The 14,381-nt window shown below is 56.1% G+C and overlaps 4 protein-coding genes across 4 annotated transcripts; 2 read left to right on the top strand and 2 right to left on the bottom strand.

Moving 5' to 3' along the window:
* Positions 1-664: 664 nt before the first annotated feature.
* CCMA1212_008044 (uncharacterized protein) lies at positions 665-1,094 on the top strand (the record flags this gene model as incomplete). The annotated part of the gene is made up of 2 exons (XM_073705198.1): positions 665-776; positions 1,042-1,094. 2 exons carry the CDS (start codon positions 665-667, stop codon positions 1,092-1,094), a joined length of 165 nt encoding a protein of 54 aa, XP_073556204.1.
* CCMA1212_008045 (uncharacterized protein) lies at positions 948-1,376 on the bottom strand (the record flags this gene model as incomplete). Its single annotated transcript, XM_073705199.1, has 1 exon — positions 948-1,376. The coding sequence occupies one exon, from the start codon at positions 1,374-1,376 to the stop codon at positions 948-950; it is 429 nt and encodes a 142-aa protein (XP_073556205.1).
* A 7,871-nt stretch (positions 1,377-9,247) lies between these two features.
* CCMA1212_008046 (uncharacterized protein) lies at positions 9,248-10,708 on the bottom strand (the record flags this gene model as incomplete). The annotated part of the gene is made up of 2 exons (XM_073705200.1): positions 9,248-9,695; positions 10,149-10,708. The coding sequence occupies 2 exons, from the start codon at positions 10,706-10,708 to the stop codon at positions 9,248-9,250; spliced, it is 1,008 nt and encodes a 335-aa protein (XP_073556206.1).
* A 335-nt stretch (positions 10,709-11,043) lies between these two features.
* On the top strand, positions 11,044-14,283 carry CCMA1212_008047 (uncharacterized protein; the record flags this gene model as incomplete). The annotated part of the gene is made up of 4 exons (XM_073705201.1): positions 11,044-11,392; positions 11,452-11,967; positions 12,316-12,471; positions 12,866-14,283. Coding segments are annotated over 4 exons (2,439 nt in total), but the record flags the coding sequence as incomplete, so codon positions are not given.
* Between the last annotated feature and the right edge of the window lie 98 nt (positions 14,284-14,381).

Below are 14,381 nucleotides of genomic sequence, written 5' to 3' on the forward strand. Positions count from 1 at the left end.
GGGGGGACCAAGCAAATGAAAGCAAATATATGATGCTGATCAATGGATAACACGTAGATTGCCTGCAGTGAAACCAACGCGACTGCAAATGCAACTCTGACGTGTGTGTGTATATCGGCCCTCGCGCGCGCAAGCACGGAGCAGAGGGCCCATGTAAGTGACGAGCCGCGGACTGGTGCAAGTTTTGGGGTCAAGAACAGAAGGTCACGCCGGACAACAATCTGCAAAGCACAGCAAATTGTTTGTTCAACATGAACAGGCAAGGGGTAGAGACATATCCATGTCTGGCAGCATCCAGGGAGTACCATTTGTAATACAATTCAGGTGCAATAATGTCTGGTTGCCCGGAGCAGCATGCTCGTACTGACAATGTCGACTGTCTGGGTGAAGCCAGGGGAACGGAGGCTCTGGCTTGGGTCGGTGATGTGTTCAATTCAAATCATTCCCCGAGCAGGCAAACTGGCAGGTAGGCAACGGTGGGGCGCTTCCGACAGAATTCGGGAGAGCATGGAGATCGCACTGATTACCGCATTGGATCAGACGCGGTACAGTACGTACCCTTGAGCCGCGTCGAAAGAATGGAACGCCAATAAGCGCAAAGCAGCACCATGGGTTGGGATGGACATGATGGACCAGGGCGCGACCTCGTGGACAGAGATTGCGGATGGGACGCTGTGTGGCCAGGACCCTGACGAGATTGGCGTGCCGGGCAAGATGGCCCTTGGACGGGACTGAGGATGAACGCCAGGGATTTGGCACAGAATGGCAGGGAGATGGTGAGGGGGTGCCGGTATTTGTAGCTACGAATAGCCTCACGCCCTGCGAGAGCTCCCTGACACACGCCCCTCCCGCGATGCCGGGCTAATGTGCTTTTGGACCTTGTGGACAGGGTGAGCAGAAATTTGACAGCACCAAGCAAGCGTGCTTGGCCTGGCTTCTGCTCAGCCCTACAGAGCACGCTTCTTCCGGCCTGCCCAGCGCTGTGTCGGTCGCCCATCCAAGCACAACGCAGCGATTGTGCCCAAGCCACTTCCCGGATAGGCGTGTCTGGCGGCGGCGCCGGTGAGGGCTTCGAGACTAAGTGCCGTGTCTGACGCAGCCACAATACCGATTCGAGGGCGAAGCGACGCAGGCCGAGATTCAGTTTCGCAAGCCGTCCCCATGGTCGCCGAATTGTGTGATGTCGACCAATTTGACGGGCGGGGGAGGCGCTCGCCATCTGCTGGGGCTCCCGAATACCTACTAGTATCCAAGACCCAACCAAAGACCTGACCCAAGGCCAGAGAGACAACGTCGCAGACCAAAGCCAAGGCCAAGGCCAAGGCCGTGCGCTGCGCTGCGTTCCGTATGAGCGCCTTTTGGCCCCTGAACCACATTCCCGCAGCAGCTTCAACTAAGGGCTGCTAGTGAGCAATCGTCATCTGCCCCTGGGAATCCCAGGAGGATGGGTCAGAGGGCGACTTCTTGAGTTGAGTCGAGTCCATGATCCTGGGCCAGGTTCACTTCAGAAGGGTCAGTAATAAATGGTATTACAAACTCGAGTACTGCAATCAGCAGGCATCGTCACCCTTGTCCGACATGATGTGCGCTTATTCCTTCCCATCAATCAACCGCGAATCTCGATTGGCTGCATCGTATGTTCTTGGACGCAAGATGACAAGGTTTCTGTTTCGCGACTCCCGTGCTGACTGGCATGGGGGAGAGAAAGAGGAGAACCATCTCCCACTCTGGTCGGAGGTCGGATAAACATCACGTCACAGAGCTGCTCCTGCTTACATAAACCCACACCCAAGTTAAGGCTCTCGTATCCGCCAGAACGGGACCCCAATGCCAACTCAACTTGTACCAAACTTCTTGGTATTCTTGAGGGGACGAACGCCTTCCCGGAGCCTCACTTTGTTTTCCCATGGAGAAGGACAGCAGCCAACCAGCAGCCTCCATCTTTTGGGGGTCGATATTATTAGACTAGTGTCTCGAGTCTGCCTCGAATTGTGCGCCACAGAGCCATCCAACACGGCGCTAAAGCCAGCCCGATGGGTCGAGGGCTCGAGGAGGGGGCGCCCATATGCGACGGGAGGGAGGTTGGCAAACATTGCAGGTCCCCGAGTCTGAAGGAGAAGCCAGGCGAGCTCTCATACGAAGCGCCCATTCATGCAGCAGGGATGTGGAAGCCTTCGAATAACCATGGTTTAGGACTTTGGCCTGGCAATCCCCCAGAGCCGCAGGGATGGGTCTCGGCTAGTGAGTGATGGGACGGTATATCGAGTCCTGGAAGAGCGTGGGCGTGTCTGGTTGGTAGAGTTACTGGCTGTCTCTTCAGTCCTGGCTATTCTTTTTGTCTTGATTGCGTTTCTGCTTCAAGCTGCTTCATCATGATGAGAAGGATGGCGCAAAGGCTTCAGACTCAACCTCCCCTTTCCGCCGTGCTGGAACTGATGCCATGTGCGTCTTGGACTCTGGAATTTAGGGGTCATCCTCGTGCACTGCGTTCCAGACTTCGTAGGGCTGAGCGTGTGCAAAAGCAATTCCTCAGGGCCCCGTCCTGATGCTGCTAGTATTTCGGTTCTCGCTCGATAGTCGCCGCTAAAGGGAGCCCAAGGGGGCGGATGCGAGGAGCCTTCCCACGGCAGCACAACTGGCGCTTGAGGATACCCTGATACCGAACAGCCAATTCGACACCGCGCATTCCAAGGGAGAAAGTCAGAATAGGGGTCGTTTTGCTCACCGAAGTGAACGCCAAGAGTCAAAGACAGAGTCGGGAATTCTCCCCAGACTTCTGGGAGCGGCAAGGCGCAACGACGGTAGCATCTGCTGGCGAATTAGCTGCGCGATCTGGGGCGCTAAATTACGAGCTGCCATTCCAGTCAACGAGGGGCTTGGAGTCTGTCACTTCTGAGATGGCCAGCTTGCAGGTACATACTTCGTCCTTGAACCATGCCTGTCAATGAGCTCGACGTTGTTGCTTCGTTTTGTGAATCCTTGACGCCTACATCCATCCACTCTTGGAGGATTGAGTTGCGCTCGCCTTGTTTTAGCACAGCACAAGTCACACACCCTCTCGCGCGCCCGCAAATGGAACAACATTGATGCGAGACCGTTCGGTCCCGACCAGATGGTTGATCTCCGAGGAACCAGGCGCCAAGCTGACATGCGCTTGAATAAGATGATGACGGCCACGGGTGAAGCAACCCAACAACACAGGAAAAAGGCAGCTCGTAGGCGCTCAGACGTGTCTCGTCGCCTTCATCATCATCATGAAAATCCTTCAGCGGCAGGAGAGCCAACACCGTTTTCCCCTTGTGTCTCAGAGCTCAGGAGCTTGGCAGGGGGCGGGAAGCGACAATACTGTACGTACAGTACTGCAGTTTCGGAGGCTGCAGCATCCATCAAACCCCCCCGAAACCCATGCCCAAGACATGACGTCCGGCTGTCGCTGGGTGCTAGAGCTGCGCCCGTTGCCCCTTCGGACCTGGCGCGAGGCATGCTTGCGCTGTGGCTTCGCACGGAGGCGCGGATGATTTACCCAGCAATCCGGTGTTGCGCCCTCTGCTCTAGGATAGACTGGGCGCTGGCGCTGGCTCTCGCAGCAGCTAGCAGCAGCCCGTTGACCGCTCCACTCGAGCCATGTGTCGCCAAGATGGGAAAGCGAGCGGGAGCCTGGGGGTGCAAAGGCAGAGAAGATGGGTTGGATGAGCGAGGGAGGGGAGGAAGATTGAAGAAGAAGAAGAAAAGAATGAAGCAGGCATGAGTGCCGAGGACAAGGCAAGGGACTGATGCCCGTGCATTCTACTGGCGCCTCCGCTAATTCACCGCTTTCCAGCATCGCATCCTTCCAAAGTAATACGAAGCAATCAAGGCCCCTCTTTGGCGTTTGCTTCTGCTGTGCATTCTGTCGACCTTTTAAGGTGCATAAGTTGAAGATGTGCAACTGCACCGTCTAGAGGATCCTAACGAGTCATGCCGTGGCGGAGGTTTCTGGCCAATCACGAGGGCGGATACCGCATTTCTGTCCCAAAGAGGCATTGCCCATGAGAGGCGTGATTGACAGAAACAAACAGCATTATGCAGTCCATGACAGGACAAAATCAGCTTGAGGATGTATAACCACTTGAATTGCTTGGAAAATGCAAAGACAGGCCAACTGAACACACAATTCCAAAGCACCAACTCTCCGCAGTAGGACACCTGCGTACATGTGCTACATACCGTACCATCCTGTCGGCTCGTCGCTCTCACATGTACGATACAGTATGGGGAGAGGGGGCGTTGGAGCTCTGAACCGCAATGCATGCACGTCAGCATCGCTCATGCTTGTATGGTCCCCGAGCGCCTCATTGTTAGTGCCAACCAACAAAACGCAGCTTACTCCGTACTTCGCCAAGAGGATAAGAAGGAGATTCAGATCATCTTGAAACATTCAACATGCAAATAAGCTCGGCTCATCTCATGACCCCATGACCCCAAGAGAAAAAGGAAACCAAGGGAGAGTAACCATAGAAAGAAAAAGACAAACTCAATATGGCGTTACCGCATTCTTTGACACGCGCCACTGCCCGCCCTCTCGGGCTACCCGGTTCTCGCCGCCTTACAGTCCCTCGTGGGAGAAAAGACAAAACCAGAACCAAAACCCAAAGGGAAATCGTGCTTGTGCACTCCTAGCCGAGCAGAAAGACCCAAAAAAAAAAACCACATCCGTTGCGCCACTTGGATCTAGAGTCTAGATCCAAGGCGCAAAAGAGATGGGGGGTAGGGCGTCAGATGGCGGTGGCTCCTTGAGACATCCGAGGGGGAGGGTGGGCAGAGGGTTGACCTGTGATTGAGTGGTTCGCTTTGAACCGCCCCCGCCATGTGCAAGTCGGAATGGGGGGAAAGACGTGGGATCATGTCATCTGCTCAGAGAGCTCGTTACGAGTTCTTGACGAAATACCGGCTATCTTTTACGGAGCAACGCACACGCGTACATGCACATGTATACTTGATCTGCCATAACCGGGTGGGGGGAGGAGGGGCGTGATGTGGGAAAGGATGGAGAGAAGAGCAAAAGACAAACGAAGAATGTTGGCAAAATATCGAGCCCATACGTGGGTAGGGTGGTATTATTGCCTGTGCCGCCTCGCCAGCAGTAGTATCATCATGACCAAGGCTCGTCTCGACCTTCGCGTCACGGGGGCTGGAGAGTGAATGAGCCTGCCGTCGCATCGGCATTCGCACAATCGACTTGCATCGCAACCAGGAACCAGGGCTCGGAACTCCTTCTGCTTCCCGGCCCATTTCGCGCGCTTGGAGGCAACAATTAGGGTGGCAGTACTACCATCTAGAGAGCTACTAACGTCCTGCGAGGCAAAGTATTGACATTGTTTGGGGGTGCTGGAGCGGGATAGCTAGAACGATGCATGAGGCTGACTTCTGTAATCGGAGCCTCGTCTAAGCTCTCTCACTTCCTCTTTCTGTGTGTCTTGCTCTTCCTGTTTCGGAGCTGACAATAAATGAAAACATCAGCCAAGCACTGAGCTTGTAAGGCAAGGAAGGATTCAATGTCCAGGGTGTACATGTGCAGTACCGTCCGAGACAACCCTGGAGCAGAGCTGCACAAGCTAAAAAGAAAGAATCTTACATGTATCATTTCTGCAAATCCTTCCTCTCTCTCCGTTCCTGCCAGGATTCGGCTTCGTGGTACCAAGCTTTCCTTCCCGGGCTCGAACACACTTTGGCAAGGTTTAACGGAGCATCAACCGGCCATTCCGCTTTCGGATCCCGGCGGGAGTTGGGGATTGTCGATTTGCGCCTTGCCCGATTAGGCTCGATTTCGCGCCGCATCCTTGCCCTATCCGGCGTCACGGTTTGTTCCCCACTTCGAATGGGGGGGGGGTCCACTTGGTCTCTTTTTTCTATATTTGCTCTTTTCTGTGGTGGATTTTACTTGGTCACTTTCTTCACGCGGTTCCGTGTTGGGTGAAGAGAACCTTGAAGGCGGAATCAGGAAAAGAAGAGCAAAGACACAGACGAGGGGGCCGCCATTCTGACGCCATGGAATCACGCCGTGGACGCTGTATGAGCCAACGAGAAGTCGAGAACCCTTGTGAACGTCGGGAGATGCTGTTCGGCTCCTCCTCTTCTCCTCCTCCTTCTTGAGAGGGGATTATGCTGCCAAGGGAGAAAAACGTGGTGTATATTTTATGGGCCGCAGAGCCTCGTCCATTTCTTCTCGTTTTGGCATCTCTTGTCTGTGGGGAATGTTGCCTTTTCCCTTGTTCCTTGGATTTCTGGGATTTCGAGTGCGTTGTACTTTCTTACATGGGCCTCCCCTCTCGATCCAGGAGAGCGTGGAGCAGACAGGCAGATCAGAGTGCCATGCTACGAGTACAACTGAGCACAACCTGGCATAGACACACACCCTCGTAAGCCCGGCATGATTGACTCCAGTTTCTCTCTTCCTCTTCAAGATTTTGCCTTTCCTTGATTGCCAAGGAGCCGATGACCTGGTCTGCTGCCTTAGGGGGATGGGGGCACGGGATGGCAGACAGGAATAGATTTGATGTCCGTCGATAGTTTCGAGAAGGGGGGCAAAGCAGGTTGTTGGCAGCACATACCAGTAGATTGTCTTTAGTCCTTTTTGCCTTTTATGCATGGATTCCGTGTCCTCTATCTAGGCGCTTGTTCTGCTCGCCGAGCGTTGTGGCTTGTGATACTGCTTGTTGCTCAGTTGGTCACCCACCACTGTTGCAGTCGAAGCCAAAATGATGAGGTGCCTCAACTGAACGGTACAGTACTTGCGCCGGGCATGCCAAACCGGTGCGAAGGGCATGTACCGGGCCAACGGCCCCAGCCATGGGCAGTGTCGAACTCAAGGATGTTCCCCATCCAAACCCAATCGCGCCCTCCCCCAGCATCCCTGTCCCCTTTAATTTATCCAGTCCCTCCCATCTACCGTCGATGCTAGTGCGGAAACTTTGGCATGCCTGGGAGCGGAATGCCAACCGATGGATGGATCTCGCCCTCTGCCGGGTTCGTCGTATTCCGTCGTGTTGCCCTTCTGCCTTATGTGGAGGTACATGCCCCTTGCCAAACGTCACCGTCGTCGTCAAAGTACCTTTTTGCCGTGCGGGCTTGGCAACGGGTACATCGCCCCATGCCAGCCTTTGGGTATCTACGGTACTCAACATGCTCCCTTTTCTCCGAATGTCATCGCAATCAAATTTCTCGATGATCCCTTGCAAAACAGGAGAAGAAAAAAAAAAAAAAAAAGAGAGCAACAGCATATCGTGTTGTCGATGTTGTTGGGGCTTGTTGTAGTCGAGGTCGCCGAACAATTAAATGAACCCCTCCGACGTGCCTCGGCCACGGCTGGTTTTGCGGTGTTGGTTGAGCCACCGCTTGCTGCCGAAAAGGGATCACCTCGCCTTACACGAGAGACGGCCGTTGTGATGCTGTCTTGACTTACAAGAAGCAAATGGCTACTACTACTTGTAGAAAGTAACACAGCCGGAATAATAGCCTCGCCTCTTCTGGTCTCGGTAATATTCATTGTACTAGCAACTTTCAGATAAGCCTCTGTAGCAAAGACGCATGTCTCGCGGGTAAATGCGACTTGACGAGCAATGTGGCCGTGATGGCGAGTCCTTGTCGCACCGCGGAACGATGAGCGCAAACCGCGGATCCTGGAGTTAAGGGCGAAAGGCTCTCGTGAGTCCCATGTTTCTCCCACAAAGCCGACAAGCTTGACGTAAACCGCCTTGTGAGCCCTGGCTGAGCGCGTTGATGCTCATCAAAAACAACAGTCTCTGTGCTCCGTCATGATAGCGTACATGCGGTTCTGCGTGCGATATTCCGTCCCTAGATTCCGCGTTTTGGGACTGCACCAGACGAATTACCGGATTGGGCCTGCACGTCATTCTCCGTTGGAGGTCCATCTCGTGGGCCCCTCCTCAGGTCCCGCTCGGCCCTGGTCCAATATCCCACACAACAGCGCTGGAGCTTCTCTGTGCACCGCCCGCGATCCCTCTGGTGCCATGATATCGTGCCTGGCCCGTCGATTGGCCTGTTTCCGGTTGGCTCCGAAACGACGCTGCGGAATAATACTCGAATGGATGGAGGGCAATCATCGAACAAGCAGCGATCGCTCATGGCTGTGCGCGCCGCACCCGTCGGAGCTGTTGGAGCTACGTGTATACGAACACCTACACGGACAACAACTGGACATGCGCACGGTACGTGCCAGATTACCGGTGCCAAACGCTGTTTATAGAGCCAAATTGTCATGCGGGCGTGCTCATGCAGGGGTCGAGGAGAGAAGAAAAAGAATCTGGCAAATCTTGTTTCCCCCCTTCTCCAAATCCTATGTACTCTACGTTTGCTGCCTTGCCCTTGCTCTGCTCGTCTATCATGCTGCCAAAAGTGTCCAGAAATAGCAGTGAGTCGGTGGTTGAGTGGCACAATGCACGATTGGATAGGTTTCACAGAAAATACGGCATGAGTGCATGGCGGGTGAGACAAGCGTCTACACGGTACGCTGCACGGTGCGGTACGTGGTGTCAGACCCTGGTCCGTTCATGGTTTCTTTAACCCACTATCGAAGCTCCCAGTTGCACACATGTGTTACTTCGTACCTACATGTTGATGTGCTAAGAATCCGGCTCCGTTTGCCCAAGGTACGGAGCACAGTCCGGGACATTGCTCGGACGGTTCTTACTGGAAGGCGCACTATCGCACCATATCAGACAGACTTCCAACAGTCCGCGGGCCTGGTCCTGACATCAAGCGGAGGCTATTATCCACTCTGCTGTAAGGTGTATAGTGCTCCCACTTGGAGTGTGTCAAGTATAAGCAGGTATGGTATAGGGCAAAGTGCAGCTCGCGCGGGCTGGGTCGGTCATGGGGCTGAACGCAACTCCACATGCCATCATCCTATCTGCCTTGCCTAGCTCTTCATCTGTGATTGCCAGATACCATGTGGTTATCAAGGTATTAATCCTGCTTCCCAAGGGGGAGGGATGTATCATTCAAGGAGTCCAAGGGTCGGAGTCGATCCGCTGGGTTGACGAGCTAGATGTCCGCACAATATGGCGGCATATCGAATTCTCTCGTTGTCATAGGCCTGAAATACGAAACCCGTATATTTCTGTGAAGCCTCAATCTGTGTAAGACGGGTCCGGGAATGGTAATGTCCGCTGCGTCTGCTCAACTGCATGCAATGCAGAGTCAATCGACTTACACGAGATGGTTCGTCGACGGATCTAGCAGTAGCCATTCAGGAAGCCCACTCGCTTGCCGCCTCTCCATCTCTTGTCATTCTCCTCGTCCCCTCTGGAAGCTGGCAGTGGGCGGTTGTAGCCGGGGCCCCGGAGCGGGATGGCGTACGAGCCACATGCATCAATGATGGGCTCTGCGTGGTGCGGCGAAAAGCCTCAGCACGCAGGGAGGCCGGAGAGCGACGCCATGCAATCTCAGATGGGATGGGCTCTGCAAGGCGTAGGCCACCGCAGGCAGGCACGGCATCAAGCGCGGTCCGGTCCTCTATCTCGCGGCTTCTGGCATCTGTGGGGGCCAAAGGCAACATGGGAGTCTGTGTCTTTCTCGAGTCGTCTGGTCTGGCCAGGTCAGGTCTTGTTCTCTCGCCTGAGCACTGCACATCCTCGTGGCTTCGCCCAGCGGCCGTCTCCCCTTGCTGGCCGTCGTCCGGCACTGCAACACGCGCCCTTGATGGCGTGCGGCACTGCCTAGCTCAGCCCGGAAACGATATACGTCTATGCGCTCACTTATCCGGCCATGGTGATGGCGATGGGCACTTGGTTCAGCCTCGCACGGAGGTAGAAGCTTCCATATGTTACCTAGAACGAGTGTCATATAATTTCCACGTCCTCAAGTCCACGCTCTGTGTCCGAATCTGTGCAGATAATGCTACACACCCTTGTCGAGGCCCCTCCTTTGCAGAAGACCGCATACTTGGAACTGAGGCTGAGGAAAAGGAATGCCAGCTCACAATCAATACCCAGGCTCACACTCACACAATGCTACAACAACATGCACTTCAAACCATGATGCCTGCAAAGAAGAAGAAAAAGAAAAGCCGTGCGTGTGTGTGTGTGTGTGTGAGAGACTCTGTGTGCTCTGATGAGCCAACCAACCAGGCCCAGGGGATGACTCCGTACCTCGATACAAGCGGCATCGCCCAGCTCTTGCGGGCACACAAAGTAGCGCGACTTCTCTCGAGCTTCTGACAGGACAGGGTGCGATCCTTGGCTGGCACCCGGAGGACGGTCCAAATGGAAGCCGAGGTGCCCGAATGTGTCTTTGAGGCAGGAGCAGGGCTGGGGTTTGGAGTTGATTCCCAGGCAAGAGGTTTTGGCGCCAGGCCGCTTTTGGGCCCACCAGGCCTCATCTCAGAAAAGGCAGGGTCGAGGCGTGGTACGTACCGGGGCGCCCCACAGCACCTGCCTGCAGCGAGCATGGGTTTCGGGCTTTGAGATAACTGCACGCCCTGCTGGCAGACAACACGCCCCCCAAGGCGTGCATCTAGCCGCGGTCCAAAAGCTACATGCAGGCCCGTACCGGCAGCGTTTCTTCTTCCACGTCCCGTCCACTTCTTCTCTTCCCATCCCACCAAGCCGGCATCACCACCCCCCCCTTTCATATGCCTGGTCCTTGCCATGCCGTCCGTCTCTTGTCGTCTGCTTCTCACACTCCCCCCCTTGTCTTTTGGCTCGTTCATGGAAGATACGCTACATGTACCGTTCGGAGAGGCGGCTGTTGGTCTCTCGTCGAGGGGGGCACTGCAAATCGATGATGGCACCCCCCTCGGATGAGGCTGCGTGCCTCTGCCCTATTATGTACAGGAGGTACATCCAGATGGGCGAGGCGTTAGTATGAGGTCGACGTACCTGCTCCCGCGGACTCGCATCTTGGTTTGATGGACGATCCGTAACTGGACCCAGTAACCACGATGCAATGCGGTGCCTATATCTTCTTCGGTAGCCCCCAACATGTCCAACCGAGCTTCTGGTGCCAGACCATCTCAAGCATACACTTATAGCTTCATCTCCAGTTCGACTCCAGACCTTCTTTACTCTTGGAGATCCAATTGTCCGCCAACGACGCTTCACTCGCACACAACGGACCTCGTTTGCTCCCTCTTACACCACCGCCGTCGCCTCTACCGTACCAAGGCCACAACTACCTCCTCTCCGGCCTCCTCTTGTTACGTTTTGCGACAAGCCTTTGCAAGATATCACTGCAGCACCGCAAACGCTTCTCTACCGCTTCACTCACCAAACCGCCGCCGCCTCTGCGCTCTCACCCACGACCCTAAAGCTTCCACAGAACAAACGACGTCTCTCGCCGAAAGACCAGCGCAAGAGCCCCAGGCCTTTGTCACTTTGCGCCGCGATTCACATTGGTGAACCAGGCTGCGCAAAGCACTCAGTCAAAAGCGCCCTCACAACGAAACCCACGCAGTCCTCACAATGGCCTCCCTGGCCGAGCAGCCCTTCAGCCTGTTCCCCCAGCAGCAGGATGAGTACACCCACTTCGCCGAACCGCCTCACGTCTCTGTCTACTCCTCCGCGCCCATGGATCTGAGCATCCCGGCCGACGCCTACGGCCCGTACGTGCAGCGCGCGCCCAGCCAAGAGCTCTACACCAGCCCCAGCACCATCAGCTACGAGTCCTCATTATACACTGCCGACGCCGCCTTCATGAACGGCCCTACCTCGCCCGGGTACGGCGACGAATACCTGCCCTCGTCCGGCATGTCGACAGCCTCGGCGCAGTCTGCGCCTTCGTCTGCGGTTGGTTCTCCGCTGTCAAACCACGGCCAGATGGGCATGGCGACAGACTGCTTCCTGCCGGGCCTCGGTATCCAGCCGGGCATCGCCAACGCAGACTTTGTCGACTTTACCTTTGGCGCCCACGGATTGGACGACATGGCGGCCTTTGAGTTTGCCAATCTGGCGCACCCCAAGTCCTTTGTCGGTAAGTTATTTTGCCTGTTTCACTCTCTGCTCTACTGTCTGTTTCCTCACTTGTTGCCTCTTGCTGCCTTTTCTGTCTGCCTTCACCGAACCCTGTGTTTCTGTGTGTGTTTTCCCTCTTTTTTTTCTCCCCCCTCCGGTGCACGCACTCCCAGGTCGCCAGGCAGCCTGCGCGCCGGGGGGCATTTCCCGTTTGGGCGGCCAATAGCTGTGCTGTCCCGCTGCAGCCATGGCCACCCCCGCCAGATTGCCCCTCGTGTGGCCGTTGGGCTGCTGAGAGGCCCCGGAACGGTGGAGTCGCTGTGCTGCCTCCCAGTGCTGCAACAGGCACCGCAGACGCACTGCATAGCCCGCCAGGCGGTGCCCGAGCCCACTGCGCATGCAGCTGCACACTGCACTGCGCTTCACTGCTGCAGCAGCCGGCGGCCTCTGCTGAGACGGGCCGTTGCTTGTCACCTCAACACCAAAGGCTTCGGCATCACCGCGGCTGCCGTGCTCCCTTCCGGTCTGCTTTTGGTTTTGTTTCTCTTTATTTTCCGCTTGTTTCCTCCCACGGCATCTCCTCAGCCTCGCGCGTCTCCACCGCCTGCTCAATCACATCATCTGTCTCTTCCCGCCTTCCCTGGCAAGCCATCACACACATGCGAGTGCAAACCGCCTCTGGTTGGTTGTTTGGCTGAGACAAGAACCTGGTTGGCTCACCGTCTCGGCTGACTCTGGCCCGCTAAGAGCGACGGCAAGCCGAGGATCAGCTCAGCCAGCCATCGTCACAAACCCTCTTATTGCCTGTCCTCTCCCTTGACTCACTGCAACTGCACCGTTCGTCTCTGCCATTGGATCTTCTGCGTCCGCTTGCCCGCTTATCGCGCTGCTTACTGACGTCTGACTTGCGCGAATAGATCCTTCTCTGATCCATCCGGAAATCTCCAGGCCGCCAATGGCCATCTCTTCGTATGAGACTCACCACTATCAGCCTGCCGCTCCTCATTATCCCGCCTCACCCTCCGCCATCTCCTCCTCCTCTCCCCAGCCGCACATGCTTCGCACGAGCAGCTCCTCGCCATACCTGCAGAACGGTCCCTTCCAGCCAGCCACAACCACCTACTCCAACAGCCCGTATGCAACCTCGACCGCCATGGCTCCCGGAGCTGGCGTTGGCGCTCGCCGCCTGAGCATAGGCAAGGCCACCGGCGGCAGCTTCGTCTCTCCCGTGTCCGCCGACTACCCCAGCGGCGACGAGATCAAGGAGAAGCACATGTGCACGTACCCCGAGTGTGGCAAGACCTTCAAGGACCTCAAGGCGCACATGCTCACCCACCAGACTGAGCGACCCGAGAAGTGCCCCATCGTGACGTGCGAATACCACGTCAAGGGGTTTGCTCGCAAGTATGACAAGAACCGCCACACCTTGACGCACTACAAGGGCACCATGGTGTGCGGCTTCTGTCCCGGCTCTGGCTCCGCGGCCGAGAAGTCGTTCAACCGCGCGGACGTCTTCAAGAGGCATCTGACTGCCGTCCACGGCGTTGAGCAGACTCCTCCCAACAGCCGAAGGCGGGCTTCCGGTGCCGTCGCACCAAAGACCCTCGCCGGCTACGCCCCCGACGCCACCGGCAAGTGCAGCACCTGCTCGCAGACCTTTACCAACGCCCAGGACTTTTACGAGCACTTGGACGACTGTGTGCTGCGCATTGTTCAGCAGGAGGATCCCGCCGAGGCCATCAACGCAAAGCGCCTGGCCGAGGTTGCTGACGACAAGGACGTTCAGCAGACTCTGGAGAAGAACAACCTCCCTGCCACCACTCAGACCTCTATGACCGAGGACGAGGATGAGGACGAGGATATGGACGAGGACGAGGCCGATGATGTCTCCAAGTCGACCTACTCGCCCACGAAGAAGAAGAACAACAACAACAACCTCAACCGCGTGTCCAAGTCCCGCGGCATCACTCACTCCCGAGGCGGCGTTCAGCTGTCCTCCAAGTCGCGTGGCCGCAACAAGCGCCGCGACTACCCTTCCTCCTGGGGCTTCAACAAGGGACAGATGACGATGAAGAAGCGCGTTGTGGCCGTCTTTGACGGTCCCCGACGTCTTGCCAAGGATGACATGATGCTGTCGACCGACCACGAGGTCCGGATCAAGCTGTCCGATGGCAAGTCGTACGTGACGGACCTCGACGTCCAGACCCTGAAGCGAGCCGAGGGCTTCCACAACGCCTCGGAGGATGAGAAGGGCCCTTGGGTGTCTGACGACCCCACCGAGGAGCAGCTCGAGGAGATGCAGCGGCTGCTAAAGTCCGGTGCTTCTGAGCTGTAAAGAAGCTCGAAGCGAGTCTTTCTTTGAGTACTACCTCATCACATGTCTTTTTTTAAGCATGGCAAAGCGGCGCATAGGATCTCTATGGGGTCTGGATA

This window comes from Trichoderma ghanense, assembly GCF_004382785.1.
Source record: "Trichoderma ghanense strain CCMA-1212 chromosome Unknown scaffold_11, whole genome shotgun sequence".
Lineage (NCBI taxonomy): Eukaryota > Fungi > Ascomycota > Sordariomycetes > Hypocreales > Hypocreaceae > Trichoderma > Trichoderma ghanense.